Raw genomic sequence first — 24,368 nt, 5'->3', positions numbered from 1 at the left:
TACCGGTGTGTAAGTATCTTCGACGGGGTATTCCTCCAAGGCCGAACAAACTATACAACAACGTAATTGGTCTAAAATGTTTAATTCGAGGAAGTAAACAAATCCATCACTCGGTTTTTCTTGGAAATTCTCCAGATTCAAATAATATTTCGCACATGCTCGGAATCGACCTTCAAATCAACTAGTACAACGCGCCCAAATACACGTGCCGTTATGAACCCCATTGGGACCGAATGCAGTCCCAGTGGTGCATTCAAAAGCTACTCTAAAATTGCTTTCACCTAGGACGACACCAATTTTTGTCGTGCCCACCTTTGTTTACGAGATTTTTCTATGATCTCCGCCTCGTGAAACGTCCCTCGGCGACCTGAGGCTGAGTCGGGGCCGCGCCGCACGCGCGTCAAAGCAAAACCGAGGCTCCCCTCACAAGCAAACCACCCAGGGACGACCCGTGACAACAAATCATGGCTACGACGCCTTCGGGTACTCCTATAAAGACGGTAACCGTCAATGCCCAGTGGTTTGCCATCGCCCACACCGTGTGCGCTTACCTCGCGTTCGGGGTTGCCCTTGTTGTCGGCTGGTACCTCCATTACGAAAAGATCGTGAAAAACTCCTCATTTGGGTATCCTGACGAGTGGTTCCCGCTGGTGAGTGCCACCATCGGTGATCGCTACCCGGAGCGGCTGCTTTTCCAGATTCTCATTGCCCTTTGCGCCGGGCCCCGCTTCCTTTTGCTCATTTTCAACTATATCGTTCAGTCCCCTCTCCACCCCAAATTGGCGTTGACGTCGTTCATCAGTGGCTTTTTGCGCACGTGGACATGCGGGGGGTGGGTCTACATTACGAGTACCGACGACCACGACGCTCACGACGTGTTTATGATTCTGTACATCGTCCTCACCCTTCCGTGGGAGATCTGCACCATTTTGGCGTCGCCTAAAGGCCTGAGTCAACGCCAAGGTCGCTTGTGGACGTGTCTCACCTTCTTCGGCACCCTTGGCCCGTTGATTTACTACTTCATCCAGCATAAAGTCCATGTCGTCCCCGGGGCGTACTCGATCTACGCCTACTTTGAGTGGGCATTGATCATCTTGGACGTGGCGTTTGACGCGTGGCTGGTCATCGACTTCAAAGGGGTTGATGTCACTATTCTGAGTGCCGGTATCACCGTGGCCCCCGCCGCTGGTGCTGCCGTTAAAGTGGACTCGGTGAAGTCGGTGGCTCCCCCCGTGGAGTCATACGTTGTTCCCGACGAAGCGCTGACGGTGACCTTCATTGCTCTGTGCATCAACCACTTCATCCAGTGGCTGGCGATCCTGTCGTTGTTCCTCACCCTCTGGCACTTCCCGTTGTGGAGCATGGGCATTTCCGGGTACGAGGCGTGTATTGTGGTTTTGTTTGTGGCGCCGTTGTTGGTGATCCCCAAGTCGGTGCGGCGGGTGCTTGGCTACGCCCCATGGCTTACAAGAGCTGCCACCGTGATTACGGCGGTGGGGGCGTATAAGGTGCCTGACCCGCGGGACAAGTTCCTCACCGTGGTTGCGGGATGTGGCTTTGCCGTGATTTCGCAAGTGGTGGAAGCACTGGGTTTACTGACGCAACCGAAAAAGTATACCTCGTGGTTCGTGCTGGTGGTGGTGGGTTTACTCGCGCTGCTGGTGGCTAAGTTTTACTGGTACTCCAACAATCCCATCTGGCCGGTGATGCATGACGACAACGGCGGGCTTAATGCTTTGGGGTTGTTCGTCGGGCTCACGGGGGCGTTCTTGACCCCGTCAGTGGTGCTGCTGTCTCAGGACACCGTGGTGCGCAAGGGTGGCTCCATCATCTTGGCTCTGATTGGTCTCGGCGGGTGGCTCTACTGCCTCTGTGAGTACATGACCGATCTGGCGACATTGGTGCAATGGGTGTGGACGGGGTACCCGCTCCGGGGCCCGACTCCCGTGTCGGGGGCGTTGATCCACTTTGGTGCGTTCATTTTGGGTATCGTCGCTACCATTAAGGTGAGCCCGACTTTAATCAGTCAGTTGGGATACCTGATCGTAGTGGGTGGTCTTGCCGCGGTGGCGATGGCTACAATCCCCGGCTGGGCTGGTTACGTTGGGGCGCTGGCCTTTGTGTTTTACCTCGCCAGTGTCACCACGGTGATCGCCCAGCTGGCGGTAGGGTTTTCCCCCGTGGTCACCTACGTGCTTGGTTACTTGTGGTTTATTGTCCTCAATGTGGCGCACGTGTGGACGGTGGCGTATGCGTTTGTCCCCGGTGGGTGGTTGTTGCGTGAGCGTGCTCACATCATTCACGGCGCCGCCTTTGTGTCGGTGGTGTTGGGGGTGGTGAACTACCGCTTGAGAAGCCGTGCTTCCCACATCGCTCGCCTCAACTTGGGCACGGCGCGGTTGTTCAAGCAAGCAATGACGGTGCTTACGGTGTTGCTCGCGGCGCTGGTGGCGGTGTTCATCCGCCGTACGCCTCTGTCACCGTATTCGCCTCATCGTGACGACAACTTTAACGCTGGCATTTGGTGCGTCCATTTCGGGCTCGACAACGACATGTGGCTGAGTGAGGTGCGGATGAGAGATCTTATTCGTGACGCCGAACTCGATATCGTCGGTTTATTGGAGACTGACACCCAACGGAACATCGGCGGCCACCGCGATTTCACCCAGAGAATTGCCGAGGACTTGGGGATGTACGTTGACTACGGTCCCGGGCCCAACAAGCACACTTGGGGGTGTGCGCTTTTGTCCAAGTTCCCTATCTTGCGACTGGAACACCACTTGTTGCCGCTGCCCGTGGGTGAGTTGGCTCCGGCCATCCACGCTACCTTAGACATCTACGGCACCGAGGTCGACGTCGTAGTGTTCCACCTGGGCCAGGAAGAAGACGAGGAAGATCGCCGCCTTCAGCTGCGGTACTTGGCCAAGGTGATGGGCGGGTCACACCGCCCTATGATCTTGTTGCTGTACCTTGTCACTGAACCTCTCAATGGCAACTACTTCACCTACGCTGGCGAGGAACTGAGAATGCATGACATCGACCTGACCGATTGGGACAGATGGTGTGAATACATTATGTTCCGCGGGGTGCAAAAGGTCGCCTACGCCCGGATTTCGCGGTCGACCATTACCGACACCGAGTTGCAAGTGGCTAAATTCAAGTTGTTGCCCGCTGAAGAAGCGCAAGAGCTTGACGAAGACTTCTACTACGGCAACCACTTTGTCCCCGAGAATAAAGTGCCGCCCCACATGCGAATGCCGCAAATCTTCCATGGCGATGGTGTTCGTGGTCATCGTTACCATGTGTTTGACGAGCCGAGATATTTTGCTCAAGATCGCGATCAACTTAACGAAGCCACCATCACCGAGGTAGAGTGGTCTGATGTCGAGGAAACCGAAGCATAGAAATTCCATTAGATAATACATATCTTGATAATCAATTTATCACGTCAGATAGTGTTTGGCTCAATTGAAGAGTCAGGAGAAATTCACTCAAATTGGAGATTCAACCATGATTCATTGTTTTCGTTGGAGTTCATTATATACAAACTTATACGTTTAAACTTGCTCATTTCATTCGAAATCAGTCATGCAAACCCATGGCTTCTTGGAGAACTGGAATCTCATTTTCTTCGACATAAACGTCAAGTGGGGTCTCTTTGAGCTCGGATAAGGTCTCGATCAAACAATCCATATCCTGCAGCCCATTAAGAGGCATACAAGGATGCCCCCTTCTTGAGACGAAAATATGAATGGAACCTCCGTTGCTGTCACAGTACTTTGAGTTTTTTCCGAGATTACCTCGTAAGGAGTAACCTGCATTCTCAAGTTCCCAATGGGGCACGACTGCGGGCATCTGTTTCAGTCTCATGATCCGCATACACAATGCCTTACCTTCCCGAATCTTTTCCACAAATTTGCGGTTATGAGGCGAGTAGTATGCTTCGATTTCAACTTCACCGCCCTTACTGTCAGTAATCTCAAGGATTCCTGATCCTCGAACCGGCACTTCTCCCCAATGTGTCTTTCGATTATAAGGTGTCTCCTCACCAAAGTCCTGTAACACCTTTCTCAGAAGCACGTAAGCAAACGCTTCATTCGTACCCCATAGCGCCAACGGACTCAATTCCTCAATACGGCGGTGTATCACTTCCGTATACACCTTGTCAATTGATTCGAAGACGACCCTCTCAATGTCATCTTCTGCTTCGTCGTAAGCATACAATTCCGTTGAGGACTCGACAAATTTGAGGATCTCTCCTGCTGCACGCACCATTCCCAGACGGGGATTAATGAGAATATCAGTCGGGACCGTCTTGATCCCGCTGAGGACGTCATACAAATAATCGTAGATAGATATATCATTGTGTAACCGATCCTCCTGATCAAGAAAGTCACAAACATCGACCAACTTATCGTGAAGCTCACGAGCTAGCTCGGCCATATAGTCGGTGTCTTCGGGTTCAGCGTCGATGTCACTCGCCCACTCGTCGTCATCATTGAGTAAGTCATCGTCGGTCTTGGCTGATTGCGTCGAATTTGACCGGACTTGTTTTTGGTTCGCCACGGGGGTTTTGTTCGGAGGTGTTAATTGCTTAAAATCTTCCCACTCTCCAGGGGTGAACTTCCTAAACGAAGTGAATTCTTCACAGTCCATTTTGAACGCGAGCAAACTCAACTGTTTGAACATAGGATCCTTGCTAGGGTGGTGTTCATCAATAACGTAAGTGATCAACACCGAGAGGTTGTGTGCAATGTAACCTCCGTCCTTCTCCTCATCTCCATCATTACACCCCATATGTTCAAATAGGAAAGTGTAATACTCGAACATCTTCACTAATTCTGGAGGAAACGCTCTACGACATTCGCAGATGGTGAAGTAGAGCTTAGCAATAAACTTGTGCTTGAAGTTGTTTACGTTGCGAAAGATGCAACGAAGGATGTCAAAGATCGCATCGAACCACGAATTGCTTTCATCCTTGGCAGGTAATGATTTCACTCTGTGGTATAATCTGTCCTCGAACCGTCTACAAGCCTCATCGATGTTTTTCTTAAGATTGGCCTGGGCAGAGTCGTCATTTTGTAACTTGGCAACGAGCAGATTGGGTAACGGCACCCCAGTAGGCAGCCGTTGACGAAGAAACTCGGTAAATTTGTTGGCGTGTCCCTCGGAGTCGGCCTGGTCTGCTAGATGCCTTAAGCTCTTTAAGTACCGGATCTCGCGCTCTTCTCCACCAACAGGCGGATACTTGACGTCCCCTTTACGGCGGTCGGACGTCTTTATTTCGTTGTGAGCTTGTTTTTGTTGTTTAGGTGGCATGAGCACCTTTGGCAAGGACAGAAGAGATCGAGTTAGATAACGAGATGCGAATAGTGCGAAAATACAGACTTCGCGTAAAAAATGAAGAATCGTCAGCACCGATGATCGTATTGTCTCGCTAAGAGAACAAAGGGTTCTTTCTTTAGCGATAATTGATCGTTATGATTTGATCACGGTAGATGGTTACGATTATTATTAAACTGGCGAGCGCGGTTTTAGAAGGTTCCTGTGGGACGAGAAACGACGTGTGTGCAGGCCTTTCTCACTGACGTCAATGCGGAGATTTCCTAATTGAACAACCCCGAATTTCAGGTTAGGCGGAGTGAAAACGATCGATCTTGCTTACAGTTTGACTAAGAGTCACGCGAATCGCGGTGGTATTTGGGATATTGCTATTATTGTGGAAGATATGGAGGTCACGCAAAGGCGAAGAGAGCTGGCGGGAATGAGTATATTAGGCCAGGCAATCATCGCTTCACGACAATGAGCTGAATGACGACCGGTTCAGTCCCCGGCGCCGGAGTTTTGACACCTCGCCGGTTTCGAGGCTTAATTGAAGGTCTTCTTTGTTGAAGGTGCGAGAGGGCACGAAGTCGACCTCGCAGGCTTCTGCCTCGTGGTAGCCAAACGACGCCCCTAATCGAGCGTGGGGAGCGGTGGCGGTGTTGATGAAGGCAATGGGGTAGGGAGACATCTATGAGGTATGGGGGACTGGAAGGGGGGCGGGAGGCGGCGGTTTTTGTGGTTTCATTTCATTTCATTTAAGTTTCTATTTACATAATCGGTTATCTCAGCGCGCACGCTTAGGTCACGGGCCAAGATACGAGTCATGCGCGACTCATAAGCAGGGTCAATGAATCCAAACCTCCAGGGGGAGGGGAGTGGGGAAACCACTATAAAGGGGGTGTCTCCCCTGAGGGCTTTCGCTAAACCATGATCACATTATATTCTCGAGCATTAGCCTTTGCGGTCGCCTGTGTCGCCGTCAACTTCCGACGAGGAGGCTCGCTAGTCCCCCGACCAGTGCTAGCGATCCCACCCCGATATACATAATATCGAATGCATATCTCATATCTTCAGCAAAACACAACACTCCATGCCAAGTTGTCAAAACAAATAGTGGTGAAGATGAGCAGTGTTCTTATTGACAAACATCAGCCCAGGTGCCACGCGCTTAACCCAAAAGAGCGACGGCATCAGCCTCTCGCTCAGCCTCCGCCGGCACTGGCTGGGGCTCTTGCTGAAGCACTGCCTCGTAAAGTTTGATCTTCTTGCGAATGCGCTTTTGCTGCCATTTAAGGGGCACTAACGGCAAGTAGCCGTGGCGCTCTTCAAACAACCGAGCCTTGAGCCACCCAATGACAAGCCCCCAGTAGACAAGGTACAGCGATACCAGCCCGTAGGTGGCCAGGTTAGTCCACCCCACGATGGCGTTGGCCACCATCCACCAGCCATCGGTGAGACCATTGCAGCAATTGACGTGCCACACCAGGTTGGCAATGTCGTACAGACCGGGGCCCGACCCCGTTTCCAGGGGATCGAACCCGTTGCATTTGCGGACATAGCTCTCAAGCTCGAAGAACCACACCCCGCGCAGCATGAGTCCCGCCAGGACCACGTAGAGAAAGCACGTCAGTAAAATCAAAAAGTATTGGAGGGAAAGCTTGTTGCCTCCCCGGTATAACACGTAGCCGACAATGGCCCCCACGATCGCGCCCGATAACACCGAGAGCGGGATCGACAGCGGCGGCAGCGAGAGCCCGATACCCCCGACGAACACCACCGCCTCGAGCCCTTCTCTCAACGTGGTGATGAAGGGGAGAAACGCCAAAAAGTACCGTTGGTAAAGCGACTTTTTCCCCAGGGGCCGGGCCACCGCATCCACGGCATCGTCGGTGGTGGCGGCGAGAAGCTCGGCGTTGGAGTCGTCACTATCGACACTGCGACGGACCCGAGGCTGTTCGTGGTTGTAGGCGTCGCCAAGCTTGACCCACCACTTCACTTTCATCACCTTGTTGATGCGCAAAAGCCCGAGCCCCATCACCGTGATCACCACCAGGGCAAGGATCGAGAAGCCGCCTTCCCACAAGCGTTCGGCGTAGCTCCAGTAGTCCAGCTCGAAGTAGAGGAACATCACGATGAAGACGAGGCCAATGACAAGGCACATGGCGAGACCAAGCACCGCTCCCGCCCACACCTGGATCTTAAGGCGCCGCGAGTCATCTTTGCCGTCGGCGCGTTTGGGACGCTGGTCGATGAACGAGAGGAGCACCGAGATGATGATGGCGGTCTCCAACACCTCGCGGAAGATGATGAAGAAGATCTGGATCGAAAAGTAGTCCTCTAGCATCGTTGGATGAGGGCTCACCAAAATGAGGGCGGATGAGGAAAAAGTGAGACCATCGATGTCCGAGTCGGAGACGGGGTTTGCGGCGGCGGCGGATTTACCAACGACACGGAAATGAAGATGTCAACGGGGATGACAACCCCCCTAATTGAATGATGATGATTACGAGAAACAGGCACCCGATGGTTGTAGACTGAGGTTGTGATGAGATTCCACCAAACGGGATCTATATAGAGGGGTAGATTACAAGACTGCCAAACACCTTAACGTCGGTAAATGGAAGCCTACAGTGCAATGGATCGAGTGGAAGATGACCGAACGTGGCGACTTTGCAGATTTTTGCCCGATTGCCTTTGTGTAAAGGGAAGCATCGCATGAATGGCTACTTATCAGAAAGATCAGACCCCGCGCTGGCACAGCTCTCGCAAACACCTTCGCGTGTATGCAGTATGGGCATAATACGAGTCGACAAAGACCCACCCTTACAATGCTTGTTACTATCAAGCCTCGACAGAATTCGAATGACTTGATTGTTTCCTAGTTAGCTGAATAGTTAAAGGCGCACACAACTTTTTGCACATCATAAAATATGGATACCTTTGGATCTGATCGTTCACAGAGCGATTGCAAAGACATAAGCTTTAACGTATGCGAAGCCCCAAGGATGTCATGATCACAACGATGGAATGAATGCCTATAATATTGGCCTCTTTAGTTGACTTTATGACACCACAAAGGTCGGGATAATTAATCTGAATTGTACCACATATTTGACACAGATACACGTATAAATGTGGTCGGCATTTATTAGCTTATTTGGAATGCACCGATGGAGGGTCACAATTGTTCAGGAAATAGAAGGCTCAGTGTACAGAGACATATTCAATACTTCCACTACGTCTTAATTTTCATTGTCAGTTTTGCTAAGCACGAATCTATAAATGCTATCGTTAGAAATCGTGTGCACTCTATGTTGGTGCTATAAATTGGATTGAATGGTTACTAAGAAGAAGGGGATTAGTGGGGCTTACATCGGGCGATTCACTGGCGTGATTTTATTAACTCTACAAAGGAATAGCATATATTGTAAGTAGGATTGAGATATTGACCAGCAAACTCTCACGACAAACACTAGACCGTACAACGTCTCAATGCCGGCTCAATCAGAATTCAATCCGAGTCGACCCATTAAGGATTTGCGTGTTGAAATGACCACAAGCCAAGTGAACCGCATAATGTCTTTCTGCTGCGGCAATCAGATGAAAACGCATACATTTGCAATCATGGTAGCCATGCTTTGATCCATCACCGTATATCTTGTAGAAACCTCGATACTCAAGAATAAATAGTGTGAAATCTGTACACCCACTTCTCGCTGCTGGTAGTGATGATAATTAGTGACTCAAGTTTGTGATTACACTGGTGTTATCGAAATTGCATTACCTGGCTTATGATAGCAAATAGATCAAACCAGGATACCCCGAATTCCACTTAAAATATTTGTTGAAATGGATTTCGGCATTGTCGACATAGTACCATGTAACTGGAAAGTATTCCTCAACTCCACTCAACACTTTTTGTTAGTTTGGGGGAGCGTCATTTTGTTTTTCCACCTTTGTTTTGTTTTATGTGTGGTTACCGTCGTCAAGCCGCACGCCATCGCGGTTTTCTCACCAACACAACCAGAGCCTCCCCAGCTAATGTCAAGCGGAGGGTTTGGAAACACCGGTCTGTGGGGCCTGGCTACAGGCTTTGGCGCCGCAAATACGTCGCTGCAGGCACCAGCTTCGTCGTTTGGCACGCTGGCACCGGCGGCAGGCGCCAACGCCAAGCGGCCGGCGATCTCGCTCGGATCGGGTCCCGCGTCCTCGGGCGGCCTCTTTGGCAATTCCACCACGTCTAATCCTTCGACTACTACGGGAGGAGGGTTGTTCGGCAATTCGGCTTCGAACAATGCCGCCAATTCTGGTACAAGCGGCGGCCTCTTTGGCAACACCGCGACCAATGCCTCCAACACCGCCAGTGGTGGGTTATTTGGCAATTCTGGGGCTTCCACCGCGAAGCCAGGAGGGCTTTTTGGTAATACCGCCACGTCAACAGCAGCTCCAACCACTGGAGGCGGTTTATTTGGCAACTCCGGTGCCAACAATACCGCCGCATCCGGAGGCCTTTTTGGCAACTCCACCACATCTGCAGCCAAACCTGGTGGTCTCTTTGGCAATACTGGGGCCAACACCACCACCACGGGAGGTCTCTTTGGTAATAACACGTCAACGGCGGTCAAACCAGCGGGTGGGTTATTCGGAAATTCAACTACCAGCAATACTGCATCCGGAGGATTATTTGGCAATACTACCACTAATAACACTACAAGTGGCGGGGGGCTTTTTGGCAACAGTTCTAAACCAGCTACTGGAGGTCTCTTCGGTAATTCTGCTCAGCCTGCCACTGGAGGTCTCTTTGGCAATACTGCCACAAACGCGACGGGCGCCGCCTCCAGCGCAACCAATCCTTATGGTGCTCCATCGCTTCTCAGCCTGCTCACTGTCAACGGGCTGCAAATGCCCAAGCTGCTTACTCAAGACTTGCACGTGGGGCTGTTCAAAGATACCCCGAAGAAACGCAAGTTTTCTTATCTCGACAAACTGGCTCTGGAACAGACGGTGGCGACGCCGTCCAACCTGTTATTGAAAAGGCTTGGAAAGACACTTCGCACATTCAGACAACTGGCGTCACTTGCCAATCCGCTTCGAGGCCTATTTTCTACCCCTACGCCGAAAGAGACACTGGCGCTACCCACCAATACAACCTCTCTTGGCACGTCAAAGACGCTGTTGGGGACTAAAGGCTTGACCCACACTCGTAAATTCCAACTGAGACTCAGGGGAGGTCAAGGCTCACTCAAACGGCTCATCATTAAGCTGAAGCCCATCAAATACCATTTGATTAATGCCAACCGCGTGCTTTTGAATCGACGCCCTAAGCTTGTGGACACGGCGCCTGGGGCGCTTGCGAACGCCCGGCTTGTGGTAGACGAAGATGAGGAAATCGACGACGAAGACAACGTCGATGCTAAGATCGAAGGCCTGGTCCGGTCGCGGGCGAAGTCGCTGGTGGTATTTGCCGGGAACCTGGTACCGGCGGTGCCGGATGACACTCCCGACAAGGAAAGCTACACTACCGAGGAAGACTCATTGGCGCCACCCCTGCTTCCATTGGACTACTACATTTACCCCCTGCTCAGTGAAATCGTTTCTCATCCGCATCAAGTTGAAGACCTTGTCATCGGGCGCAAGGGTCACCTGAAAATCGCCTGGGCACGTCCCGTGGACTTGCTGCAACTTGTCGCTCGTTGCCAAAGACAAACAGAAGGTCGCGTTGAGGAAAAACTCGCTAATGAACTTATTGACAACGTGGTTAGACTTCACGGCACTGTCGTTGAAGTTTATAACACACCCGGGTACCCAAAGCCACCTATGAGCCACGAACTCAACGTCCCTGCGGTAATTAGTGTGGAAAACGTGCGGCCAAAACCCGATCAGCTGGTGCACGACTTCATCGCTTTCTTGAAGAAACAGACCGGGATGGAGTTTCTCACTTACGATCCGCATACTGCTATCTGGACGTTCAGAGTGCTCCATTTCAGCGTGTGGGGGCTTTTGGACGACAGCGCTGATGCTAGTCTTCGGCAACTTAAACAGCAGCAAGACGCCGAAGAGGATCAGCTGCGTCTTGAGTACAGCCGGGTGTATGAGCAGGACCAGTACCGTGACGCTGTTCGCAAAGCCAAAGTGGGCATTCGCGGCGCCGGCGTGCCTGGTCACTGGGATGCTGGTGCTGACGGCAGCGACCCCAGTCTGCCGCTTCTGGTAAAACAGCGCCAGGTAGCCGAGCAGGTGAAGCTAAACGTTATACGGGCGAAGCCGGGGATGCTGGCGCTCGTGCGGGAGGCTGATACTCTGATGGATCTGGAAGTGGAGTCTGAGGACGAGGTGATGGGGGAAGTAGAGCGTATTGACGACGAGGCGATGCTGGTGCTGGAACCGGTTGATAAGACCCACTACTTACGCCAACTTCTCTTATCGACTCCCTACGCGGATATGGCGGCGGTCGTGGATGAAAAGGCGTACGAACCCACGATCGACGACGCGAGCCAACTTGACCGCATGCTCCAATGGCCCGATTTGCCGACGACAAAGCTGTGGCTTGTTCAGCTTGAGCTTGCCGATGACTACAACTCACTGGTGGTACCGACGCCACTGGAAGTCATGGCGGCGCCGATTGACCGACCCGCCGACATTGAGCGCCAGCTCTTCCCTGCTGATATACTGCGGCCGCTGCTCGAAAAAACTTCACTGGAACCGGCGGCTTTGCGAGACACGGTTAAAGCGCCGCTTCCATTGGTGAATGGCGACGATGCTAACGATTTAGTCGATGAAGTGCGCTGTCACGCCCGCATTGAGCCACGCTCACAACTGAATTTTCCCGTGGTCACTGGTTACTCCGCCGAACTCTCATTTGCCGCTCTCTCTCGGCGCTGTGTACTTCGAGACTCGGTTTTATACCAACTTGCACTGGCACTTTTTGACCCAGTTCCCATTGCCTCAGTGCTGAATGACCCCTCGGTGGAACTGAGATTGGCAGAACTCGGGCGCCAACAAAGAGTTGTGCTGTGGCTCAAAGAATACAATCGCAAATACGTTGACGATTTTGCCAAAACCACCTCCGATTCCTTGGCAGTGGCATTGTGGCGTCTTTGTGCCGGTGATTTGGAGGGAGCTATTGCCGCTATTCCCACAAGCTCGCCCCACTTGCGGGCGGTGCTTGTGCTTGCTGATGCCCACGATGAAGCCGCTCGCACTTTTGCTCGAAACCAATTGGATGATTGGGCTACACGGGGTCAGGCTAATATTCCTGAGCCAGTTGTCCACATGTGGCAAATCATCGCTCAAGACTTTGCCCCAACTGAAACGATGCCATGGCTGCTTCAGCTCGCCACTCGACTCCGTTATGGTGATAACAGCCAACCGCTTTCGGTGGTGCTTGGCGAGGTGGAAACGAAGAATTCGCTCAGCGTGCTCATGAAGGCATACCATTTACTGGCACTGGATCCGTCAGCAGCACTTACATACATTGCTGAATCAGGTTTGGATATCAAATTCAAGTGGACGGTTTTCCAGGTGTGCCGCAATTATAGCGGCGACTTCACCAACCTGAGTGGCGATGGCATTGCAAAGAAGTTTGCCCACTACCTCAATCTCCAACGTCTCTACGTTGCGGCAGTATTTGTTATCCTGACCATTACCAAAGACGCCGACGCAACCACTGAGACTCGCTCAATCATTCTTGATCATATCAAAGATATGAGCGATGAAGATGTTGCGACTATCATCACTCAATTGAATGTGCCACAGGCGCTTGTTCTGGAAGCTCGAGGGCGCCAGCTGGGAGACAACGGCGACTACTGGCAACAGTGTCAGTACTACATTGATGCTCAGCTTTGGAACGACGCCAATGACGTCATCCTCAATCATTTGGGACCCGAAGTCGTCACAACTGCCACACGCGGTGAAGAGCTCATTAAGTTAACGGCACAAATTCTTCAAAACGGGTTCATTATTCAAAAATGGACCCAAGGCGGTGATATTTATGTCAATTACGCCAAGCTTATGTTACACAAAGATGAACTGGTGGTGAAGCCGTTGTTAGACAACCTTCCATTTTTGCAAGGGGACCTTGACTCGCGGGTGGTTAAAGTCGCTCGCGCCATCATGGCTCGCACGGTGGGCGACGCAGCTTTGGCTCAAGGCGAATCACCGCTTGCAATCACCAAGTTGCCGTTGGCTCCTGTCGACGCAAATTACTTTCGCTTAAGACTTCAGTGATTATATAAAGGGATTGATAATTAATTGAGAATATAAATAGGACGTGAATTTAGTGATAATAAAAGTTTAAGAGCGTAGAGGTCACCATTTCCAATTGAAAGTACAAACAAATTTCGACAGTAGCACGTCGTCGTCTACATGGACGATTATAATTTAGATCCATACCGTATTGTACTCGAGCTTGAAGCAGGTTTCTTTATTTTAAACCACTGGCCTTTGTATTGTCGAAATTGTCTCAGTTTGGAATGAGGCACCAAGAGCAATGCCTTTGTTGCTTGTCACATAAGATAAGCTTTGACTAGTCCGTGAAGTGACGAAAACAACTAGATTCCACTTCTCTCCGGATTTTGATATGTTTGAGCAGCCACTCAACTGGACTTGAATAAAGTTTTCTAACCATCTCGATGACATTGACCCCACCGTTGGCGTCAAGCTCACGCTTTTCAATTATACTGGAATGAAAAGGCAAAACTTGCACGAACTCAACTGGGGAGTGAATTACTCAGACGGTATCGTAGATGAGGCTGGTACGGTTTATATATTTTATTTGGAATTGTTGTGGCACTATTATTCCGCCACGTGATCTGTCGCAGCCATATCACCATGTCAGTCTAATGACTGCAGTACCGGAGTTGCGTTAATTGGACTGTATGTCGTGCCCTCTGCTCATTTCCTGGAAGCGGATGGAATGCTTTTCACATATAGATCTTCACCTTTTTTATACCTTTCATTACCACACTTGTTTCCCCTTGAGCGCTAGCTTACCAACCCCTGTTAACTGTGCTATACCTCAGCATGACTCCCAAATCCTCTGACCCTAAGTCAGAGAACCAATTAAATCATCTTTCGAATCATTCAGAGAACCTTCTCAGTGCCAATTCTCTACAGTGAATATTAGCACACACGCCTATAGATTATTTTGCATACAACTTGCGGTGCCACTCCTGCATATGATGTGCCACTCCACTCGGTACCCTTTGCGCTAATGTGAGGGCTTCCTCCTGATTAGAAGCATCACCAATGATGTATTCAACTTGGGGGAGTGGTTGTGTAGGCTGGCTGCCAGTAATGACTTTGATTTTCCCCACATTCAGCTTGGAAGTGCTGGCAGTAAGCGCGTTGTAGACTGATTTGGCTAGCGCTCCGTCGATGCCAATAAGCACTACTGTAAGTCCCATTATCAGTAAACCAGTAAACAACCAACAGCCTTCTCTCAGGGATCAATTGGATTTCGTCTTGGTTATCCGGTATAAGCAGGATTTGGCTTTATATGGGTTGTGTATGATTCAACACGTGAGCGCACTATTGGCAGTGAGCGCACAATCTCAAATCTGGAGTAATGCAATTTTGAAAATAGTCAATTCTAAAAATTTCAGCATTGTAGCAGAATTGCAACTAATGAACGATGGTGTCAAGCTTTTGTGGCGAAATCGGTTTTTTTTGATCCATTTTAGCTTGTGAAAGAGGTGCATATGAGATCAAACCGCGACTACAGAATATCCTCCAAAACATTAAAAAAGAGGGTTGGTAACAAGGCAACCCCTGGAGCGTGATCTCTTTGTATGAATCCACGTCTAGAGCTGCGTTGAAGCACTTCTGGGCCTTGTACGATATTAAAACTGCCTATTTTAATTTAAAAAAGTCGTGTCATCCTCAATATGCCAAAAAGATCGTGTGTAAACCTAGAATCCAATATTCACTTTGAGATTGAGACATGAATTTGTGAATTTTGCACTATATGCAGTACCGTTTAATTCTATATGCAGTCTCAACTGGCACTAGTGCTATTCACCTAAGCTAAAAACCTGATAAATTTCTATGATTTTCGATAAAAAGGTGTTTATTGACGCATGGCGCCGCTATATACAGCAACGGGGTCCTGGGTCATCGCATAAAAGTACAAAATAGTTGGAGCCGGAGAAGACTCATTTGGTATATATATATTTAGTGATGCTGGCCTCACCGCGACAACACTGCCTTAACACAGCGCCGCCTACTTAGTCGACTTTGATTTGGGAGAACATGCGCTCCTGCGTATAAGGCACTCACCGCTCGTCAACTCCTGCGTATGCACTCGCTACTCGTCTAAAAAATTATTCCAAATTTTGAGGGAAGAAGGTAGTCGATAGTCGTGTATAGTGATGATTACGTAACCCTATCTAAGAAAGGTGTCCCGAATACAGCCACAGTAAGACTAGGTATAAAACCAGATGAAGTCTAGATGTGGCGGATTCAACCCACTTATATGCATAAGTCGACACCACCCGCTCCTACAACGCCGTCCGGGCTTCGCTAGTCCGCCAATGAGCGGGGTGCCGTTCATGCGGCTTACGCGATAGACCGAGTTCGCATCTCTTACCACAAATTTTCTTTTCAATTTTTTTTTTTGAAGATTTTTTTCTTTGCGAAAACAAGATCTGATCCCTATTACACATATTTTTAAACCGCGAGAAACATATATTTAGATTCAGAACTCACTCAACTTATCAAATCAATGTTTAATGCTTGCCTTGAAAAGTCCTCCTCCAAATGCAGGATCCGCTTGAAAACGCACGTAAAAGCCCGTCAAATGTTTCAGCTACCCATCTAACTCCATGAGTCTTCTGCGGGTAGTAGTATAGCGTATTTCAGATAGGACGGTAGTATCATCCTTGATTCGCTTGCGATTTGCAACTTGTAACGCCATTTTAACATGTGCACTGCATACATGTAATTGTCCTGCAGATAATGCTATTGAAGTGCCACAGCTTTAACTACGTCAAATTTCTCGTGAACTTACCCAACAACACACCAGCTGTATTTCAGATATCAACAATACTTACGGAGCATACAGACAAGTTTTATCGCTCCCCGTTGATTTCATGCCTGGACATACTTGAAACTACTTCAAATCGAACGGTAACCCACCCAGCTATTTATCTACCGTACTTCTGGCACCAAAGAATTTTATAGAGCAAACGGGAAGTCTGTAGCAATTTTTCCTAATTTTATATGAATTTTTGTAGGTTTTCGGATGAAAATTCAGAAAAATCCCATTTGCTGTTGTAAGTTTTATTTGCACTGTATACATTATGGTGGTGTAATTCAATTCTTTTTAGAGTGTCATATATGTCATGAAAAATCATATTGCAAATTTGTCGTCCATATGCACATGCAATGCTTGTGTGCAAAACCTCAATCTTTGAAAACATGATATCTGTGACAGCTTTGGTGTTAGCACCGACTTTGACGCATCAAAAGTAATACACCTGCTCAAAGACTACAGTGGTGCTCACAAAAATGAGCTGGTATCTCTGTAGGGGGTGTTGGCTCTCACCTTGTTTTGTCTTGCATATTTCTTCATGCACCTGCACATAAACATTGAACATAGACGAGGTTTACACCTATTTTACCACCTCTACGAATATCACAAGTCGTTTTTAGTGCTCACCCAATGTAATAGACTACGTTTCAAACTCAAAGTCGTCCAAAAAAATTTTGCAAAAAGAAAAAAAAAGTTTTTTTTTTTTTGTGCCTAAATTCACACAAAACCTCACTTAAATCCACCAGTTTTGACGTCAACTCACCCAGAGTTACCTCGACTATACTTTCAGTGCCAAAGAATATTATGGAGCTGTCGTTTTGGTTTTAGCGATTTTCCTTGATTTTATAGCACACTTTTCAGTTTTTCATAAAAAAATTCAGAAAAATTCCATTGCCGTCCCAAATACTATTTGAATGATGAATTTTACCGTAGTGTTGTTTGTTTTCTCGTAGAATGATGTATAAGCGTTGAATACATCCGGTCAGAAGTTCACATACGACATGCAGTCGGAACTACTATGTACAGGAACGGAATTTAGCAAGCGTGGTAAATGTGTCAGCAATTGTGCTAACTATTTGGAGACTCGTCAAACCAAATAGATGTCCATATAAACTACAGTGGTGCTATAAGATTTGAGCTAGTTACTTAAGGTTCTTATGCTCGATCTGAAAGTTATGTATTTAGCACCACCCGCCATGCTCCTGCATACGAACACCCAACTTTGTCGAGGTGCTGCACTTCTGCTTTGCTAAAACCATCGCAAGTTGCTTCTGGAGCCTATGCTTGAAGAAGCCAACTCAAGAACAAAGGTATGAACAAGATATATATATATCTGTATGTGAGAGGTTTTCCTCCAGTTCATGGAGATAAGCAGGCAACACACAACGTGCAGTGCGATGATGCTGCAGTGGTAAGACCGAGATGACGATTTGCCGCAGTCACATCACGTGATGGAACGAAGGGGTCACTACACTACCTGAAAAATATGTTTTTGAAATCGTCAAGCGCCTCGAAAGTATGGAAAAATTCTATCGACATCCCATAAGTGATGACAGAGTACCAATTAGGGTGAACCTAAATTCAAAAAAACGTCTCTCGAGATGTTTTTCGACGCTATAGTCATTTGTTCTGAAGCAAGCCCTTCTTTCTCTCCAAACGTTACAAACTTCTCCAAATGATCGTATCGTAATGCTTAATGTCTATAAATGTCGTAAGTCGTCATTGCCAGCTGAGCCCACTGGCGTGGTACTGTGAAGCAAGCAGAGCCACCACTTGTGTATACACTTCCAGCGTCGCCACCACATGTACTCGAGAAGATTTCGATGCGTAGGCCAACCACAAGTCACCCACGGGATCGACGATCCCTGGAATCATAGTGGGAGACGTTCCAATGGCAGTATAAAGCAGCGCTTCATCCACCACTACTACAGGTTTGTCCAGCAGGTCGGCAGCGAGATACTCAGATACCGACACTGCTGTTATCGATGGAGGAGTGCTCAGGACGTAATTGTCGGCCACCACAACGTCAGGAGTAATACCGTGGGCGGTGAGTTTTTTCACTGCTTTCTTCACCTTCCCCCACTGGGGCTTAGTAGTATTAGCAGCGACGTAAGCTAGACTTTGCTTGGCCTTAGCGGCAGTGGATGGTTCGACGGCAATGTATTCAAGGTCAGTAACGTTGGTGGTAAGGCGGCACTTTGGTGCTACAAACTCTCCCACTTGAATCAACGGAAGTTGGCGTTTCCGAACGGATTCAGGTAGTCTGATCATCCGCTCCGCCACCGACAATTGGTGGTCGCCGTTAGTGAATGCGTAAGGTGGGCTTGGCCGTCCGAATATGCCAAACTGGAGGGGCTTGTAAAGCACCTGGCGTTGGCCTTCCCCGAGACTGGCAGTCTGGCGGGTGAAGTCAGCAAGATGTTGGTGTTGTAACTGGCGCACGGTAGTGGTCACCACGTTGGAGTACTTACCCTTAGATCCCGATCGGGTGACATATTGAGGCGACTTAGTCACGATGTCAAAGTCATCGATGCCGATAAACCGGAGCGATGAAACTTCTTGGGGTTGGTAGGTGGGATCAGATGATATCACAAGCTGCGAAGTCTGACTGCTCGTACCGAAAACTTGATGGCGACCGTGGGCATCGACGAAGCGAACCAGCATGGGCACCCGTTCCACGGCGTAAGAACCATCTTTCTGGCGACGAAGCTGACCGGGAGCAGCGTCGTGGGGGAGCCCTTCAAGCATGAGCTCTGCTAATTGTTGGTAATGGGGCACGGCTGTGGGAGTAACCATCATCAACGAATCGACCCCAGTCTCCTTCAAGTGTTGGTAGCGGGGTACCTTCGTCAACAGCAACGTCAATAAGTAGGCAACCAAAGGTAGCCGAGGGGTACCGTGGAGCTGACGGTCAAACACCGAGAGCCCCAGGCCAAGCACACTGAGGACCTGGCGAGCATGGGCACTGGCGCTGGCATGGGTATTCGCCTCCGGCTTGAGGTAATGATCGATGCGACCTTGAAGAAAGGGGAGAATGCCAAAGTCCATATACAGACCCGGTACCTGGGGTCGGTATTTTAGAAGAGACATAAGCGTATGTTATAGTAGGTGGTGCGCGTGCGGCTCAGATTTCGTCGTGGGGCGATGGCAGTGCGGCTCATCGATAATGCGATGAGATCACCAGCTACCGCACCAGAGCCATGCCGAAAGCGAGCAAACCCAAGCTCCACCAGCAGCTGACACCGCAGGTGCAGGCAGACAAGATCAACCTGGTGTTCAAGTTCAACACCGATCTCGGCCAGCACATTCTCAAAAACCCGCTCGTGGCCCAGGGGATCGTCGATAAGGCCCAGATCAAGCCGCTGGATGTGGTGCTTGAAGTGGGGCCGGGGACGGGTAACTTGACGGTGCGGATTTTAGAACAGGCCCGCAAGGTGGTGGCGGTGGAAATGGACCCGCGGATGGCGGCGGAGTTGACGAAGCGGGTCCACGGCACCCTGGGGGAGAAGAAGTTAGAGATTCTCTTGGGCGACTTTATGAAGACGGAGCTCCCCTACTTCGACGTGTGCATCTCCAACACCCCGTACCAGATTCTGTCGCCGTTAGTGTTCAAATTGCTCAACCAGCCGCGGCCGCCCCGGGTGCTGATCCTCATGTTCCAGCGAGAGTTTGCCTTGCGGCTCTTGGCGCGCCCGGGGGACCTGTTGTACTGCCGGTTGCTGGCCAACGTCCAGATGTGGGCCAACGTCACCCACATCATGAAGGTGGGCAAGAACAACTTCCGCCCGCCGCCGAAGGTGGAGTCGCTGGTGGTGCGGATCGAAGTGAAGAACCCGCGCCCCAACGTCGACTTCAACGAGTGGGACGGGTTGTTGCGGGTGTGCTTTGTCCGGAAAAACAAGACGGTGGCCGCCGGGTTCAAGCTGCTGAACGTGTTAGAGATTTTGACGAAAAACTACCAGACGTTGCGGGCGTTGCTGGGGGAGATGGTCACCGACGACGCCGAGGCCGAGGTCAAGCGGTTGGTGGAGCAGGTGCTCACCGAGACCGGGTTTGGCGAGCAGCGGGCGGCGAAGATGGATCAGACCGACTTCCTCAAGTTGCTCTACGCGTTTCACCAGGTGGGGATCCACTTTGCCTAGATACTCCGATTTATAAACAGTGAAAAATGCATACGACCAGGTTAGAGGTAGATATCGATCCACGCCTGCGGGAACCACCGCGTGATGTAGTCGTAGGCGCGGGCACCGGTGCCGCAGTACACCACCGCCGGGGCCCGGCCAGGAGTGTAAATGATGTCGAAGAGCTTGGCGTACAAGTCGCGCAACCGCGTGCCTTTACCGCCGGTGGCCTTGATCGGGAGCAGGCGGTACTGCAGCTTGACAAACTGCTGGCCATACAACTGCTTCATCTCCTGCGTCCACGCCGAGAGCTCCAGGTTCACCAACTGCGAGATCTTAAGCCGCAGGTCTTGTACTTGCTGGCTAAGATGGAGGTTACCGATGCGAACTTGCGTCACCAGGATCCCCAACGGCCGCATTTCGCGGGCGAGGGTGGTGAAGAGCGCCTGCGTTTGGTTGGTGTACACGGTTTCGGCGGCGTGGTACGGCATCAGCAACAGCGACGTGATAGTGGGGGTAAGCACCACCACCTTGGCTTCGTGGCGCCGCACTAACTGGATGACGCCGCATCCTAATAGCTGACAAGTAAGCACAAAGCGGGTGTTTAGCCGCGTCCAGGTCGACATCGCCGTCAGTTCCACCGGGCCGAGCGGGAAGTGGAGCAGCGGCGAGAACACTACCAGCACAAGCCGGAGTTTATGGCTCGACGCCCCGGGGAACGGCGTCACTGGCTGTTGCAATAACTTACCGAATTGGCCAATCTGAGACTCGAGATGATTAGTCAGGTTTTGCAGCAGTTCCTGGCCCAGGAACAAGTTCAAGTAGTTCATATCGTCGGTGATGGGGTTAGATTCAACGTAGCGCACGTCATTGGCTTCGAGCAACGTGAGGTAGACAATAAACCCTCGCTTTTCAAAGTCAAGACATATGAGGCGAGTGAGCGGTTCGGTGGGCGATCCCACCACAAGCACCACGTCACGCCGGGCACCATTTGCGAGTTTGGGCACCCGGCGACGCGCTTTCGGTGGGGTGGCGGTGCGAGCTCGGTACGCTCCTAGCCCTACCACCAACATGGCACCAAGGCCAACACCGTAACGGAACGGATACTGGTACACTGAGTCGATGATACGTTGCCACACCAGGGCACCTGGTGACCTCAGCAGCACAAGCACGGTGGCGGGGGCCGGCTGGGACCAGTCTACCCGGCCTAGCGCTTCGGTGAGCTGCTGTTGGGACCGGTCAAGGAATTGCGATCCTGCCTGGTACGCTCCTCGGAGGGTGTTGATGCCGTATTCAACGGGATCAACCATGGCGGGTTAAGTGGAAGGGATGACGATGAGGAGGCACAGCGATCTACGGGAGGATCCGAAAACGCGGGTGCGGAGGGGCGAGGGAGGGCAACTCCGAGATCGGCGCCTGAAATAAGAGGAACAAGCGTAAACTAGGTAGACTTGTGGTCGAGAGTGGACTAAAGGGTAGGTCTATAAAAACTAGCAGTGCATTGGGGACAATTTCTTGGAGAGGTAAGAGTGAGTGGAGTTAAGTGGCAGAGATTGGGGTGAGAAACGCGAGCAGAGGCTTCGGTATACTATTCTGAGAATTGAGCAGTATACCACTTTCAACCAATTTCGAAAACATGATGCCAATATGAGGATATTGGTGTAAGCTCTTTGGAAACATAACATTAATATTGAGTGACCACATCTAGACGCGAATCCTGGAGTTCAATCAATACCACTTCAGCATTATCTGGCTGATGTAGGCGGCACTATTACTTTCATTTTTGAGGAACAACTTAAACCATGACAGACATATCGATGCTGCTATCATTAAGATCGCGGATCTGCCAATTGCCAATGAAGTGGACATATAATGAGTGACCATGATATCAGCCCAAACTCTTTCATTAACATCGTTGGCTTGCGAATGATAACGATTGAATGATTAATGACCCATATGACTTAATACTCTCATAGAAACCTTTTCTTATGATGCGTTGAATCAATCGCACATTGCACTGATAAGAGAGGATGTAAAACGTCCACTGCAACACAACTTCGCCGGTACGAAATGAATTGTAAACAATAGCCACCAAAACAGAATCACCTAACCATCGTCACCAATTCCATTCAGTGTATTCACTGGTAGTCGTCAGGTGGCAACCGTCCTCAGGGCTTGCCTCCCCCACCCTCACTAATCGCCATGAATTTTCACGCGAACTCACCGCGCCCATGGACTTCACCAACTACAAGGTAGCGGTGTTCCTCAAGAACGGGAGCAAGTCGACGGGGCTTATCCACGCGGTGGACCGGTCCCAGATCACCATTCTCCCCGAGCAGGGCCGCCAACTCCGGGTCAACAGCGTCGACATCGCCGACATCAAGGTGGTGCTGCTCCCGCCCAAAAAGAAGCATGTCGGCGACCTGCGCAGCTCCACCCCTCGGCGAGGACCCCCGACGAAACTGGTGACGCTGCTGACGCCAGATCTCCTGCTGGAGTTCGACTTTGAGGCCAACTTGGCCATGTTCGACAAGCGTCAGGTGTTCGCCGACTTCCAGAAGCGGGACACGGTGGATCCGAGCCAGCGCCTCGTTGGCCACAACCGCAAGCGTGACGACGCCAAGTACGACAACCGCGAAATGGTGGTGGACAATTCCCACGGTGACTCCTGGGACCAAATCGGCACCCCCACCCCGACCACGATACCCCCCGCCGCCACGCGGGCGGGACTGACTCTGGGAGCAGGGGGGCTGGTGAAGTTTGTTGGTCCGCAAGGGCTCGATGTTGCCTGTGCCAGCCCCGTACAATTGCTCGAAATTGAGCGGTTGGCGGGCAATTTTGGCGTCACCCAGGCGCTCATGGCGGAGACGGTGGCGGTGAACTTGCTGCTGGTGATCATCAACAAGATTTTGGGTGGAGCCACCCGCCTTTCCAACCGCAATAACCACAATTTGCCCCCATTGGTGCTTTTGCTCGTGGGCACCGGTCGCAGCGGGATGAGAGCGTTTGCCACGGGGCGCCACTTGGCCAACCACGGGGTGAGAGTGCTCGCGTTTGTGTTCCACGGCGACGACGATGACGCCGAGCTCCAGCAGCAGCAGCGTCGGTTTGAAGGAGCTGGCGGCAAGGTGGTGGTCGCCGAGTGGCAAAAGTTGCTTGAGATCGTCACCCACCAACTTGAGACCCCCGTCGAGCTTATCATTGACGGGCTCCAGGGCTACGACTGTCGCGTTGAGGACGTGTTCTACGAGGAACACCACCTCGAGACGTTACGGGAAATGGTGAAGTGGTGTCTGGAGCCGGCGCAGCGGACGCGAGTCATGAGTTTGGACCTTCCTCTGGGTATCGACGGCGGTCTGGGCACCGCCGGGGAGATGGTGATCCGCGGCAAGTGGTGCGTGCTGATGGGGATGCCGATCACGGGGTTGTTGTTGGCATACCGGGCCCAGGAACTCGACGACGACGTCGTCCACTACTTGATCGACGAAGGCATCCCCAACAAGGTGTATGCGCAAAAGGGCAACTTGCGCAAGTTCGACAAGTACTGGTATTGTGCCGAGCTGGCGTTTGCAATTGACGTGCAACGCGCCTAATGTAATAGTAACATTCGTCAATCTTCATCGACATCATTCAATAATGGAACAAAATGTAAGCAGTTATACTATGCTAGCTAAACTCTCAAAGTAGTGGTGATAACGTCACCTTCAGTAGCAGCGCTTTGTTTATTGTCAGCTACTAGCCTCGGCTGCGATGCAAAGCCACTGGAGCACCATCCGCAATTAGTCAAAGCTCGGGGCAGTAGTGGCAGCAACGGGGCAACAAATACGCGTACCAGCAGAGCCCCGCTTAATACTGATTGCTCCTATCGCGGGCCACTCGTTAGCAAATTCCTG

At 50.7% G+C, this 24,368-nt stretch overlaps 8 protein-coding genes across 8 annotated transcripts; 4 read left to right on the top strand and 4 right to left on the bottom strand. All coding sequences in view use genetic code 12, as the record gives it.

The window, feature by feature from the left end:
* Positions 1 to 464: 464 nt before the first annotated feature.
* CWH43 (Cwh43p) lies at positions 465 to 3,404 on the top strand (the record flags this gene model as incomplete). The annotated part of the gene is made up of 1 exon (XM_034158100.1): positions 465 to 3,404. One exon carries the CDS (start codon positions 465 to 467, stop codon positions 3,402 to 3,404), a length of 2,940 nt encoding a protein of 979 aa, XP_034014698.1.
* Positions 3,405 to 3,582: 178 nt separating this feature from the next.
* Positions 3,583 to 5,319, bottom strand: DIURU_000514 (uncharacterized protein; the record flags this gene model as incomplete). The annotated part of the gene is made up of 1 exon (XM_034158089.1): positions 3,583 to 5,319. The coding sequence occupies one exon, from the start codon at positions 5,317 to 5,319 to the stop codon at positions 3,583 to 3,585; it is 1,737 nt and encodes a 578-aa protein (XP_034014697.1).
* A 1,174-nt stretch (positions 5,320 to 6,493) lies between these two features.
* On the bottom strand, positions 6,494 to 7,669 carry FTH2 (Fth2p; the record flags this gene model as incomplete). The annotated part of the gene is made up of 1 exon (XM_034158078.1): positions 6,494 to 7,669. One exon carries the CDS (start codon positions 7,667 to 7,669, stop codon positions 6,494 to 6,496), a length of 1,176 nt encoding a protein of 391 aa, XP_034014696.1.
* Positions 7,670 to 9,366: 1,697 nt separating this feature from the next.
* DIURU_000512 (nucleocytoplasmic transporter) lies at positions 9,367 to 13,551 on the top strand (the record flags this gene model as incomplete). Its single annotated transcript, XM_034158067.1, has 1 exon — positions 9,367 to 13,551. The coding sequence occupies one exon, from the start codon at positions 9,367 to 9,369 to the stop codon at positions 13,549 to 13,551; it is 4,185 nt and encodes a 1,394-aa protein (XP_034014695.1).
* Positions 13,552 to 18,073: 4,522 nt separating this feature from the next.
* Positions 18,074 to 19,402, bottom strand: DIURU_000511 (uncharacterized protein; the record flags this gene model as incomplete). The annotated part of the gene is made up of 1 exon (XM_034158056.1): positions 18,074 to 19,402. One exon carries the CDS (start codon positions 19,400 to 19,402, stop codon positions 18,074 to 18,076), a length of 1,329 nt encoding a protein of 442 aa, XP_034014694.1.
* A 152-nt stretch (positions 19,403 to 19,554) lies between these two features.
* Positions 19,555 to 20,496, top strand: DIM1 (putative dimethyladenosine transferase; the record flags this gene model as incomplete). Its single annotated transcript, XM_034158045.1, has 1 exon — positions 19,555 to 20,496. The coding sequence occupies one exon, from the start codon at positions 19,555 to 19,557 to the stop codon at positions 20,494 to 20,496; it is 942 nt and encodes a 313-aa protein (XP_034014693.1).
* A 41-nt stretch (positions 20,497 to 20,537) lies between these two features.
* DIURU_000509 (uncharacterized protein) lies at positions 20,538 to 21,785 on the bottom strand (the record flags this gene model as incomplete). The annotated part of the gene is made up of 1 exon (XM_034158033.1): positions 20,538 to 21,785. One exon carries the CDS (start codon positions 21,783 to 21,785, stop codon positions 20,538 to 20,540), a length of 1,248 nt encoding a protein of 415 aa, XP_034014692.1.
* A 921-nt stretch (positions 21,786 to 22,706) lies between these two features.
* Positions 22,707 to 24,068, top strand: EDC3 (Edc3p; the record flags this gene model as incomplete). The annotated part of the gene is made up of 1 exon (XM_034158022.1): positions 22,707 to 24,068. One exon carries the CDS (start codon positions 22,707 to 22,709, stop codon positions 24,066 to 24,068), a length of 1,362 nt encoding a protein of 453 aa, XP_034014691.1.
* Between the last annotated feature and the right edge of the window lie 300 nt (positions 24,069 to 24,368).

Source organism: Diutina rugosa (genome assembly GCF_008704595.1).
Source record: "Diutina rugosa strain CBS 613 chromosome Unknown scaffold79_size38464, whole genome shotgun sequence".
Lineage (NCBI taxonomy): Eukaryota > Fungi > Ascomycota > Pichiomycetes > Serinales > Debaryomycetaceae > Diutina > Diutina rugosa.
The sequence above is the reverse complement of the archived record's forward strand: the minus strand, read 5'-3'. Positions and strand labels throughout refer to the sequence as shown.